Source organism: Camelus dromedarius, chromosome 31, assembly GCF_036321535.1.
Source record: "Camelus dromedarius isolate mCamDro1 chromosome 31, mCamDro1.pat, whole genome shotgun sequence".
NCBI classification, from domain to species: Eukaryota; Metazoa; Chordata; class Mammalia; order Artiodactyla; family Camelidae; genus Camelus; species Camelus dromedarius.
In genome coordinates, this window is record NC_087466.1 from 24,735,212 (window position 1) to 24,748,085 (window position 12,874).

Genomic DNA, 12,874 nt, shown 5'->3' on the forward strand with positions numbered 1-12,874 from the left:
TCCTCCCGGGGTCGTGGACCGCAGTATTGAGCCTGGACCCTGGGCGCACTCCGGCCCCTCTCTCCACAGGCCCCACACTGGGCGACAAGTCCGAGGCCAAGGCTGGGGCAGCACCCAAGGTCTCAGGCCTGGAGCGCAGCCGTGAGCTGAGCACCGAGCCGCCCTTCCTGCCCCCCGTGCACAGCCCCGCGCCCGCCCTGCCCTCCGCCGGTCCGGAGCCCGGTGCCCCAGCCAGCCTGCTGGTCAAGAAGGAAGCCCCGGCTCTGCCCCGCCTCGCCCTGCAGCCGCCCCCTGCGCCTCCGCAGCCCCGGGCCGCGCTCCCAACGCACGTGCCTCTCCCCGCGGGCGCCTTCCCAGGCCACGGCCACGGCCACAGCCACGGCGCGCACAACAGCCTGCACAGCCTCAGGTGGGCGCGGGGCGGGGCCTGGCTGCGGGGGGCGGGGCGGGGCGTGCGGCCGGGCACTGAGCCCTCCCCCATCCCTGCAGCAGGAGCAGCAGCGCCAGCAGCGGCGCCAGCCTGGGGCTCGCGAAGCACGCGTCCCTGTCGCCTCACGGGCCAGGCCCCCACCTCTCTACCTCACACTTGGCGCTCCGCTCGCAGGCCCAGCACCAGCACCACGCGGCGGCCATGTTCGCCGCCCCCCCGACACTGCCCCCGCCCCCGGCGCTGCCGGCCAACAGCCTGGTCATCCCAGGACACCCTGCCGGTAGGTCCGGGCACCGTGGGTTGGGCCGGGGTCACTGTCTGCCCACCTCCACTCTGGGGTCCTCACCCCTGGGGGGAGGGGTGCCAGCCTCCGAGGCACAGACTTCTCTCCCACCTGCTCCTCCAGACCCACTGGGCCGGATGGCGGGGCCCCAGAGCCTGTAGCCCCAGCAGGCTGCCTTTCCCAGGGCAGAGGAAGCTTCCTGCCTGGGCCTCGGTCCTGCACACATGCACGCAGATACATGGTTGCACACACATGAGCACACAGACATATATACACCCTGTTTCATCCTGAACCCCTGCCAGGCCTGATCAGGCAGTCTGGGACGGGGTTGGTGGAGCTTGGAGCTGCTCCCATCCCTCATTCCTAGGCTGCTGGGGGTGGGGGGGTGGGCAGCAGGGCTGAACTGTGGAGTAGAGGGGTCCCAGGTGAATAGCACCCGGCTGGCCCAGCCTGGCCTCTCCCTTCCTGCTTGATTCCAGCAGGTGCCCCTTCATGGCCAAATCTCAGGTCATCTCTGTGGGTGTATAGTATCTTTCTAAAGTTCTGAGTCAGGGTTGGGGCAGCTTGGCGCCCCAGGATGGGACCAGGACAGTGGTCTGGGGGTGACTGGACGGGCTCCCCAGGGTAGCGGCCAGGACGGGCAGGGGCTGTCTCCCGGGGCTCCCAGGGTGGCTCACGGTGTTCTCTCTTGCCTTTAGATGCCAGCCTGTTGATCTCATTCAGCCAGCCAATCATGTATTGCCAGCCTCATTCGGGGATTCTGATTGGTACTTGGTCACAGGCACCTCTCTTACCTCCACCCTGGGGCCCGCACCTAGCGAGCGGCCACCACGGCTTGGCCTGCCGAAACCGGGAGTGCCAGGTGACTATCCGCCTCGCCCCGCCGGGAGCCCGCGGCCGACGTGCCTCTCTGTCTCTCTCTTTTTCTCTTGTAGATCACGAGCTGCTCAGGCAAGAGCTGAACGCGCGTTTTCTGGTCCAGAGCGCCCCCCTGGGCCCGGGAGCTCTGCTGCGGGCGGAGTTCCACCAGCACCAACACACACACCAGCACACACACCAGCACCAACACACATTCGCCCCCTTCCCTGCCGGGCCACCCCCGACGCCGCTCCTGCCGCCCGCCGCACCCCCGCCGGTGCGTAGGCCGCGTGCCGGCGGGCGGGTGGGCGGGGGCGCCCGGGCGTGGGACACGCAGCAGGCACACGCAGACGCTCTCCGCACGCACGCAGGCTGACACCGTCCCTCTCGGTCCGTCTGTTCATCCAGCCCCTCCTGGTCCCCGCCCGGGTCATACCTCCACGTTTCCTACCCCGCCGCTCTTTTGGGCTTGAGTGAGCGCCCCATATCCCCCCAGTGTGTAACATGGCCATGGGGCCAGTTGCATCTACGTGGGGTCCTCAACGTCTCAGTTGGCAGAGAGGCAGCAGGTCTGGAGGCCTGACAGGACTGAGGGGCCATGGGAACCAGGACCCCTCCCATGTTCCCAGGCCTCGAGGTCTCGTCTCCTGAGCCAGCTGCTGAGGGAAGGACAGAGTTCCCTCTGCTCCTGCCAGCTTTGCTTTGACAGTTTGACCAGTTTGCTGGTGGCCTGGGTGTGTCCTGCAGCCTGACCACCAGCCCTGGGCTCCATGCCCACCCCCCCATCATGGCTGCAACCACCTCCCAGCCTCAGCTGGCGGCATCTGTAGGCCACCCAGTCGGCCAGCTTGCACATCCCATGGAGGGACCGGCAGGACAGGGAAGGGCCTTGCCCAGTCAGAACCTGGGCCCCACGGAATTTGTTCAGGATCATGGGGGCAGCACCCTCGGGGAGCCTGGGGGACAGCTGGCTGGAGGCCCCCAGCCTCAGAAGCCAGGATGAGCATCCTGGCCACTGCCTGGCCTGACGGGGTGGGTGGGTGCTTGGCCCAGTAGAGGGCATCGGCATGGTCAGGAGGCCTCACCCTCTGCCCTCTTCCCTTCCAGTTTGACAAGTACACGCCCAAGCTGGACAGCGCCTACTTCCGACATTCCAATGTGAGTGTCCCGCGCTCCGGCCCGTGCAGTCTGCTCGGGCCTCTCCAGGCGGGCTCAGCGTTGGGGGGTGTGGAGGGTAGGGCTGCGCCTTGTCGCTGTAGCCTCCCAACTAGTGTGGGGGCGACGGGGCAGGGACACCCGGGCACCCAGCCGAGGCCCCTGGAACGCCCCTCCTTCCTTCTCTTGCAGTTTTGCCCGCCCTTCCCTCCAGCCGTCCCCGGACTGCCCGCCCTGCTCCCGCACCCAGGTCCCTTTGGATCCCTGCAGGGTGCTTTTCAGCCCAAGGTACCAGCTCCTCCCAGGACAGGGTGGGCACGGGGTGTGGGGGCTGCAGGACCACCCCCCAACCACCACCCCGGGCAGCTCCAGCTGCCTCTCATGACGTTGTGCCTGTTGTGATCCCAGGCGAGGGCCTTTGGTGGGGCCCTCTGTCCACCGGGGGACCTGGAGAGCCCTGCTTCGCCCATTCTCACCCTCCTCAGCAGGGAGCGCTGAGGCTTGGGGGTGGGAGGATCAGCGCAGGGTAAGATCTGGGCAGGGAGCCGCACGGGGCCATCCGCGTGGCAGGAGGCCCAGGCAGGAAGCCCCCCGAGGCCCAGGACCAGGCGCTGGGCTTGCTCTGAAGCGGGGCTGTCTGGGGCCTCGGGGAGACACTGGAGGAGCCTCTTCCCACCTGTTCAGAAACCTCTGGACTGAGGATACAGTGGGAAACCAGGCAGCCCCTGGGTGGCCGTGTGCTGGGCCCCACAGCGGGTGAGCCAGGCATGGGCACCGGGGTGGGGGGGGTCTCTTGCCTCCTGGGACCTGCAGAGATGTCTTACAAGGCCCTGTTCCTCTCTCCTCTCAGACTTCAAACCCACTCGAGGTAACAGGCCGGGCCAGTGCTGTTCACACCCTCCTGCAGAAAGCCCCCGGGGTAGGTGGCTGCCTTCCCACCCTCCCTCTGCCCGTGGGGGACAGCCTGGTCCCTCCCAGCCCCTCGTGGAGGCCCACCTAGGTGTGTGCTCAACCCCCCCGGGGTTCGGCTGCTTGCACAGCCTGGGCCTGATGCTTCCTTCTCCGTTGATGACAGGTGTCCAACCCGTACCGGACAGCAGTCAGGGTGAGTGTGTATGCACGCCTCACCTTGGGAGGGGGAGGCCTGGTGGGACCTCAGGGAAGGTCTGAGGCTGGGGAGGACTCTGGGTACCTCCTGGGTGGCCATGGGGGTGCACTGTGCCCACAGGAGTCTCGGGGTGATACAGCGGGCCAGAGCAAGGAGGTCCTGGCCTCCCAGCTGAGCCTGTCGCCCACCCCGTGGCAGAAACCTGGGAAGTGGTGTGCGGTGCACGTGCAGATTGCCTGGCAGATCTACCACCATCAGCAGAAGATAAAGGTGAGCCTGACTGCTTGTCCTACAGGCCCAACATCAGAGGGCATCCCTGACACACCCTTCTGGGGCCACGTCCTCCCCAGCGTTCCCATGTGTCCACGTGTGTCCATGATCCTCAGGCATTGCAGTGTGCCCCTTGCCCGGGTGCTGGGCTGGGCTATGATGGGCTGGCGCCAGGGAGGAGGCAGGAGCCGTGTGCAGGGAACTCAAGGTCCCTTCCCCCCTGCTCTCCCAGGATGACCTAGGTGGCGGTTTGGGAGGAGCTGACCCTGCGGTCCTGGTGACCATGGGCACCTGTGCTGGTCCCACCGCCAGTCAAGCCTTCCTGGGGGCCTTTGGCCCTGCCTCCTCCTTCATTAAGTGCCTGCTTTGTGCCTGGGTTTTCAGCAGTGGACAGAGGAGACTAAAAGTGCTCACGGAGCCTGTGTGCTCCTGGGAGGGACAGACAGTGAACAAGAACCTAGCTCGGGGCCGTCCCCATCCCAGGGGGTGGTGCCAGGCACCCTGGCCGAGTGACGCCAGGAAGAGGCCCCTCCCAGGAGGTCAGGATGGGACCTCACCCCCCCCATATCACAGGAGAGTCCCAGCACCCTTTCCTGCCATACCCGGTAACACGTGTTACCCCATACAGGATGTTTTTAAATCATCACGTCCTAAACAGGCTACCAAGGACCAGTCACGGGAAGGGATGTGTGACGGAGTCCCGTGTGTTTCCATATGCAGAAGCTCAGATAGGACCCCCTCGAAGGCACAGTGGATGCGGCAGGGCGGGGGGCTGTCCCTGCCACCACAGCAGGTGGAACCAAGGACTCAGCCAGGCCCCGTGCCTCCTGGGGCCCTCCTGACTGAGGGACTGGCCGCCGAGTTTTATTTAGCTTTAATCAATTTAGATCTTAATACTGACTCTGAATTGAGTCATTGGAAAACTGGAATGACTCAGGTGTGAATGCACTTTTTCAGCTCAACTTTACAAAATCTAAACTCAAAGTGTTTCCAGTGAAAATACAGCATCCAAGCTGAGATGCATTTTAAGCCTAAAACACACCAGCTTTCAAAGGCCGTGTAGAAAGGAGACACCTCCCCTAAAACCCTCCTGCATCGGTCACTGACGACATTTCGGGTTCCCGAGTCGGCTGGGGCGTGACTGGGATGAGTCTTAACCTGGCCGACCGCCTGCCGGGCGAGGCCAGTGGAGCAGGCAGGACCGCACCTGTGGTCCAGCTCGTTGCTGGCTCTTCAGGGCTGCAGGCGCGGCCCTGGCAGCATGGAGAGCCCAGCCTCCCAGCAAGCACGTGCTCTGTCTCGGCAGCTGCAGCTGGACCCCCACAAGCTGGACGTGGGCACCAAGCTGGACTTGTTCGGCAGACCCCCCGCCCCAGGAGTGTTCGCTGGATTCCACTACCCGCAGGACCTGGCCCGGCCCCTCTTCTCCAGCTCCGGTAAGGTGGCCCGGCCTGCAGGAGGTGCGGGCCCCGGCCCTGGGCGAGCAGGGGCCTGCCTCAGGCAGAAGCGCTCCCGCCTCGTCCCTCTGGCTGGTACGGGAGCAGAGCTCCAGCCGCTTGGGCAGCGTTCTTGTGTCTTGGTGCCGGAACGAGGCCCTGGCAGTCCTGCCGTGCTCACCCGTCTCCTCCCGCAGACGCTTCCGCTAGCCTGGGGCCTCCCAGTCCCTGCCTCCCTCCTGGGAAGGTTCGGCTTTTCTCAGAATGGAAGGAAACTGCTCCTGAGAACCCCCATGCTTGCCCACACCGGCACTACTCCAGGGGCTTGCTGTGTCAGCGTCCTTGGGATCAACCCCAGGACCTAGCGCACATCGCCCCCAGCTGGAGTGTGGCAACAGACAGACACAGCAGTCAGCCAAGGAGGAAGGGCGGAGAGTCAGAGTCAGGAGCACAGGACACACTTCGTTTCCCCAGCCAGGAGCGGTGACACCATGAGAGGCGCTGTCACTCGAGGAACCTCAGAGAGACCCAGCGCCCAGGGTCTTACTGTGGGCCGGTCACACAGGCGCCTCTGCCTGCAGGTACCAAAACAGCCGACTCCCAGAGGGAGAACAGGTGCTCAGCATAAGCCACGTTGTTGGCACGAGCACCCTAAGCGTACGTGAGGCATTCCTATCAGAGGAAAGTGAGAAGCCTCCTGAAACTCAAGCTCCCAGACACCAGCAGAGGGCAGCTGTGCACACAGGCCTTTCCAAGGCTGGTGGCCTGGAGCCTGCACTCTAGGCCTGCTGCTCCCTCCTCCCCAGCTGTCAGGCCCTAGCAGGATGTCACCTCCTCAGAGGTGTCACCTCCCCAACCACTCTTTGTCCTCCCCTTTTGCTGCTCTGAGTCCATGTATACCCACCACCACCCAGTGCCCGCTTGCAGGTGGACATGTGGCTTGCCCGTCGGCGTGCTGGGGTGATGGGCGTGGATGGGGTCACGCTGGCTGGCCTCATGGGCATGGTCAGCCCCAGCTCCACTGCCCTGATGGCTCCCAGGCCCCAGCCCGCGCAGAGGGGCCTCCCAGGCATCTGGGTCCCTCAGAAAGCAAAGGGCCTCCCATCCGGGGTTCAGCCCTGCGAGCCAGCAGCCGTCGTTGACCAGAGCCCACGGACTACAGCCTGGGCCACTCTGTACTTCGTGGGGCCTGAGCCCCACCCACCCAGGGCCCCGTCCTGCTCTGCCTCCCCCAGCACAGGCCCCATCGAGACCGTCTGATTCCTGGGACTGGGCTGTCCGTCCGTGGACACCTGGTCGCCTCCCTGCTTGTCTGGCACCGTCCTGTGGCTGGCTCTGCTCGCCCCTCCGTCTCTGGCGTGTTTTCTTCCTTCCATCTGTATTGAGGTTGCCACTCTCTTTCCCTTTCCTCCTGTCCCTTTCTAAGGCAACACGCTTCCCCAGTCACCCTCCACGTGCTCTGATATGCGGTCTCGTTAGCCCTGGGGCCCCTTGTGTCCTAACTAGTGGTTTGGTATCTTTGACTTAGAGTCACTTAGGAGTGAGGGTAACTTTCCAGTTGGGAGCTCTGTGGAGATTCGGACCTGCATGTGTCTGGCTGGAGGAGCCCGGCCGCAGTCTTCACCAGCAGGCACTCAGGAGGCACTGTTGTTGAGGTGGAGGGAGCTGGAAGGACATGAGGGGGCGCCCACGTCACCGGCTTCACCAGAGATCCACCTCTGGACTGATGAGTGGGTCCCCCACCCTAAGTGGCAGGATCAGCCGTGTCCCGATCACCCCTTCTCAGGGCCGCGCTGCCCTCCAGGTTTGGTTCTGAGGGGTGTTGGGAGCCAGGGCTGATGCCACAGTGACACTGGGAGCGGTGGCCTGCAGCCAGGGGACACCAGAGGAGGAACTTCCTCCTTCCGGCAGCCGTGACACAGGCCGGTGCCCGTCAGCACCCGGGCCCCACCCCCAGTTGGGTGACTGGGATCATTTGTTGGCTCTGGCTAGAAAGTCCAGGGGGTGACTTCGGGGGCAGCCCATGAGGGCTCAGCCTTGGGCCTTGTTTTTCTGCCCTTTTTCCTCTGGGGGCCCCACGGCCATCAGCCCCTCCCTCCCTCCCTGCCTGCCCCCACCTCGGGGTCCTCCAGGTCCCCGGGAGACGAAAGCCCCTTCCGGGTCATGTGCTTGGAGTGAGAGGTAGAGCAGGCTGGGGTGCACCCACCCTGGGAACCAGCTGCAGATGGGAGGCCCCAGGTGCACTCAGGCCTCCATCAACCTACTCCTCCCCCCACCAGGTGCCTCCCATCCCCCCACCAACCCATTCGGACCCTCAGCCCATCCTGGCAGCTTCCTACCCACTGGTCACTTGGCAGGTACGTGCCCCCCGAGGTCCATGCAGTCCAGCTGGCCTTTGCTGACCTCAGGGCTGGGGGATGTAGGTGGGGAAGTGACCCTGAGAACCAGGGGGCCCCTCAGATTGCATAGGTGGCACCTGCAAGGTTCTGGACCCAGTGGGTCGGGGTGCAAGGGGGTGCCTGGTGCACACATGGGGACCCCTGAGCCCTGGTTGCCCCCACAGACCCTTTCAGCAGATCAAGCACCTTTGGGGGCCTGGGGAGCCTGGGCAGCAACGCCTTCGGAGGCCTGGGCAGCCACACGCTGAGTAAGTGACCACGTGCCGTCTGCTCTCCCTGCACCCGCACCCTCCCCTCGCACAGGTGCACGCACATGCGTTCTTCATCCACACCTGCGCCCATCTGAGCTGCACCAATGCCAGGGCAACCTTCCCCCTCCAGCTGCCTCTTTGGGGTACGCATGGGCCTGGGGCTGGGAATCCGGTGCTTTCTCCCAGCGGTTCCACAGGGGCCTCGGTGTAGGTGGATGGGGCAGTAGACAGGCCTCACTCTCCCGCTGCCACCCACCCCCACCCCCCAGCTCCTGGCGGCAGCATCTTTGCCCCCAAGGAGGGCCCCACACTGCACGGCCTGCCCAGCCCACATGAGGCCTGGAACCGGCTGCACCGGGCACCACCCTCCTTCCCCACGCCACCCCCGTGGCCCAAGCCCACAGACGCCGAGCGGGTCTCAGCCCTGACCAACCACGACCGAGAGCCGGACAAGGGCAAGGAGGAGCAGGAGCGGTAAGTGGGGACCTGCCTGCCCCTTAGCTCCCCGACCCTGCTGGCTTCCAGCCCCCCTTCGCCCTACTCCCGTCCCTCCCAGCAGCCCCCAGCCAGCTCTGCTGAGCCCTGGGTGCAAACTGAGCTCTGCCCTGGAGCTCTTCATTGGGAGGGTGTGAAGGCTGCACTCTCAGGGCTGGGATAGGCTGGGGGCAGAGGGTCCCCCCACCCTGCCCCCACAGGGGACCCTTGCTGGGGCAGGATCTGGGCAGGCACCACCCAGGGCAAGGGTCCACTTCCTTGGAGGTCCCCGGGAGCTCAGATCAGCAGGGCAGTGGAGCCACCTGGTTCACACCTGGTTCTGGGTGGGCAGAGGGTGCTGCTGCACACTGGAGGGGGGATCTGGGCTGGAGGATGGGGGCTGAGCTTGTCTGTGTGCCCCCCCCTCCCCAGTGGGCAGCAGGGCTAGACCAGCACAGGGGAAGTGGGAGCCATGTTCCCAGGTCAGCGGCAATTTGGGGCCTGACAGTTGTTGGGGAGTCCTGGGCCGGCCTTGTGGACAGGAGCAGGGAAGGGCTCCCTGTCCGGCCCTTCCACCCACGTCCCCTCCCCCCACTTTTCCAAATCCAGAATTTAGGGCATTCCACTCCTGGGCATCTCTGCATGCCAGGCACTTGGGGGTACATGGGGTGGAGCTCAAGGGAGGGCAGGGTGGGGGAAAGGGCAGCCTTGAATTAGCATGGAAGATGGTGGGGACATTTGTTCCAGGACAGCACTGTCACTGCAGAGGGTCAGGAGCCTGGGGAACTTTGCAGGTCCCCTGTGGGGACCTCAGGGTCAAGAGGGTGATGGTGACCAGATGCAGCACTGAGGGTTCTGTTGGGGGAGGGGGACCTGGGGACTCCTGAGGGGAAAAGAAGCCCCGTCTAACCACTCAAGTCCAGCTGCCCTCACAGCCCCTCATCGGGGCGGAGGCCATGCCCTCCTAGTCCCCAGCCTCAGGGGCCAAGAGCTAAAATGTACAGACAGAATGGCACCTCCGATGGTGAGAGCCAGCCTATGACAGGGCAGCTGGGCTGCGGTGAGCCCAGCCAGGCCGCACACACTCTAGAGAGAGGACTCCCAGGCCCCCATCCCTCCAGTGGGTCTGGGGCCCAGGTGGAACTCCCCTGCGTTCCTCACTGAAGACCTGTTATGCTTTAGAAGCTCAGTAGCCTGGGTCCAGGTGGAGAAGTCAGGTTCTGCTGCAAAGCTGGTCTCCAAGTTGTTCACAGAGGGGAGGCAGGCATGGGGGTATACGTGGTCATCCACATGGGTTGGCAGGGTGCTATTAGCAATTGCATGGGTGCCCGGGGTGCTCAGTGGACCCCCACGAACCCCCAACCCTACCCCCTTGCCAAGGACCGTGAGGTCACAGCAGTGGGCTATGGCCTTGCTGCCTGAAGGTGGGAACTTGGTGGCAAAGGAGCCTGCTGCGGGGTGTCCTGCCTGGCTGAGCGGAGGCTGTCTGTCTTGTTGCTCCCAGGGACCTCCTGGAGAAGACACGCCTGCTGAGTCGGGCCTCGCCGGTAGCCCCGGTGGGCCACCCCAGCAGCAGCCTTTTGCTTCGCGGCCAGGGCGATCCAGGCCGGCCCGGGGTCCCCGCCGAGCGCGAGGCCGAGCTCCGCGTCAAGGAGAGCCGCTCCCCAGTCAAGGAGGATGGCGCCAAGCTGGCCGCGCGCCTGCCATCACCCCAAAGCAAGGCAGCCCTGGGGGACAGTCTGCGCCTGGCCGGCTTCCTGGGCCGCGAGCCCGGGAAGCCGCCGGAGGCGTCGGCCGAGCGGCCCCCGAGCGACGTGAAGGTCAAGGAGGAGCGCGGGGAAGACGGAGATGCGCCTCCGCAGCTCGGCCCGGGCCCTGCGGGCCGCGAGCGCCTGGGCTTCGCGTGGGAGCCGCTGCGGGACGCCTACCGCGGCCTGGAGCTGCCCCGCCGCGCCCTGCCCAGCCCGGGCCCCGCCGCCCTCCTCGAGCCGGCCGAGCGCCCCTACCGCGACCGCGAGCCGCACGACTACAGCCCCGAGCGCCTGCGGGAGGCGCGCCGCGAGGAGCTGGAGCGCGCGCGGGCCGCGCACCTGGGCGCCTCCCCGCACCTGGGCGCCGCCTCCCCGCACCTGCCCGCTGGCTCCGCTCTGGACGGCGTGGCGCTCCTGCCCGCGCTGGGCGCCCTGCACTACCCGCGCCTCGCGCCCGCCGCCGCGCTGCACGGAGGGCTCCTGACGCGGACCCCGCCTGCTGCCGCCGCCGCTGCCGCACTGGGCGCGCCGCCCCCGCTGGTGACTGCGGGCGGGCCCCCCACCCCGCCGGGGCCGCCGCGCAGCAGGACTACGCCGCTCGGGGCCCGCGCGCCCGGGGAGGCGCGCGACTACTCCCCGTCCCGCAACCCGCAGGAGGTGGAGGCGCGGTAGTCGCCGCGCGGTCGCGCCCGCCCCGTGTACAGACGCCCCTTCGCCAACGCACTGCTGTCAACTTTTCTAAATGTACCTTTCTAGAACTAAAGCACAGTTCCATCGGTCCTGGGGCGACGCTCGCCTTTCCACTCGAGCCTGTGGAGTCGGGGATTTCATACACAGCTTTTCTGGGGTGATCTTTTGTTTTTCGAGCTTGAGATTAGGCTACTGGAAAAAAAAATTAAAGTTTGTACCTTTTTTTCCCAAGGGTGAGAAGCATTTTTAATAGATTTGTATTTTTTTCAATTTTGTGCTATTTAGACATGGAAAAGAAACAAAACAGAATTTTGCTTTTTTTAGTTTGGATTTGCGATGTAATGGCCTCAGATCCCTCTCCAGAGCCCTAGGGGTTTTTTGTCTTATTTATAGAGAAAAAAACGGTCATTTTGTCCAACGCACTGTGAGGACCCCACTCAGGCCCGGCCCTGGCCCTCCCTTGGTACTTGGAACCGAAGTTACAGAAAATTAATAATGTACAAACTTTTTTTGCCTTTTTATGCAGACGTGTAAAGGGGTTTCTTTTTCAGTTTGTTTTTTTTTTTTTAAGTGTAAATAGTCTTAATATAAATATATGACGTTATTAAATTCTTAATCTAGGTAGACTTTATAAAAGCAGTTTCTAGAAACTCCTCTGGTTATTTGCTCAACATGGTCACAAAAGCCGCCGGCTGTCCGTTGGGAATGCCCTCAGACGTGCACCTGCAACGTCCTTCAACTATGCAAGCGCTGGGCGGCGGGCACCTGCCCCTCGTGCTGACTGCGGCAACCCGGAACCGACACCAGATGGGTGGAACCCTGGAAGCAAAGAGGCTAAAAAGGCTAATCACGAAAGGACACCTGTTCTCCACGGAGGCCAGCGGAAGACGTCTGTCTCACGTGCTCCCACCAGCCGGGGCCTCAGCACAATGTCCTTTTGGTTTCAGTTTTGCTCTCATCACCTTGTGAATGTCACCGGGCCCCGTTGTCAGTGTCCCTCGTTTCCCGATGTCTACACCTGTGTCCTCGGCATCTGAGCCTCAGTTCAGCCAGCTGCACCTGTTTGCTTTGCTCGATTCTGTATTTTCAACCCCGTTTCCACTGTCAACTCCAGTTACTTTAAGCATCCTGTTCACCCGTCAACCGATGAAGATAAATACAGCCTTGATTTTGGAGGAAAAGCTGGTTGAGTGTTTTGTGGGGCTTTGTGGCAGGTGGAGGTCAGGCACACACCCTTGGTTCCTTCCCTCATCCTTTGCTGGTGACCAGCGACTACTTCCCAGGGCTGCGTCCCCCAAAATTCGCGGGTAGCCGTGGGCAAAGTGCTGTTTTCCTGCTGAAAAGGGAAATTTCAGGGTCTGTGGAGGAGGCCCCCGCCTCTCCATCCCCGACCGGTCAGGAGCATTGGGAGACTCCCGCGGCCGTCACCGGCTGTCGGCCTGCAGTGCCACCTGGCGGCCACTGGGGGCGGTGCTGGGCGGAGTGGCACCTTCCTTTGTTGAGACTTTCCTCCCTCCCACCAGGTGCCAGGCGGTTTGGCGGCGCAGTGGGTGCATCAAAGAGAAAATCGGGGCAAGAGGCCCGCCCCGGTGGGCCCGCCGTCCCATGGCCCTGGTGCATGAGGACAAGGAAGGGGTGGTACTGGGCACAGAATAATGTTACCGCTCATCTGAAAGGGATGTTATTTTTACTGTGCTTTCTCCCTGGTTACTGGTGACGTGGAGAAAAGCCAGTGGTTCTCCTTGGCTGATGTTGTGTCTGGAAACCTC

General features: G+C 63.9%; 1 protein-coding gene across 15 annotated transcripts in view; it reads left to right on the forward strand.

Annotated features, from left to right (window-relative positions):
* Nucleotides 1–12,286, forward strand: part of FBRSL1 (fibrosin like 1) — an 82,077-nt gene extending 69,791 nt beyond the window's left edge. For 2 of the 15 annotated variants that reach the window (XM_064481354.1, XM_064481352.1), the window contains 14 exons: nt 70–409; nt 490–710; nt 1,412–1,480; nt 1,649–1,848; nt 2,679–2,729; nt 2,919–3,014; nt 3,577–3,645; nt 3,802–3,831; nt 3,955–4,104; nt 5,411–5,540; nt 7,820–7,897; nt 8,104–8,187; nt 8,460–8,664; nt 10,169–12,286. In XM_064481354.1, the coding sequence (XP_064337424.1) occupies nt 70–409; nt 490–710; nt 1,412–1,480; nt 1,649–1,848; nt 2,679–2,729; nt 2,919–3,014; nt 3,577–3,645; nt 3,802–3,831; nt 3,955–4,104; nt 5,411–5,540; nt 7,820–7,897; nt 8,104–8,187; nt 8,460–8,664; nt 10,169–11,087 (2,642 nt within the window). In that variant the 3' untranslated portion in view covers nt 11,088–12,286. Of the gene's footprint in view, nt 1–69; nt 410–489; nt 711–1,411; nt 1,576–1,648; nt 1,849–2,678; nt 2,730–2,918; nt 3,015–3,134; nt 3,253–3,576; nt 3,646–3,801; nt 3,832–3,954; nt 4,105–5,410; nt 5,541–7,819; nt 7,898–8,103; nt 8,188–8,459; nt 8,665–10,168 lie in introns of all 15 variants that reach the window. The other 13 variants (XM_064481361.1, XM_064481363.1, XM_064481355.1 and 10 more) reach the window with 12 other exon arrangements.
* Nucleotides 12,287–12,874: the final 588 nt, after the last annotated feature.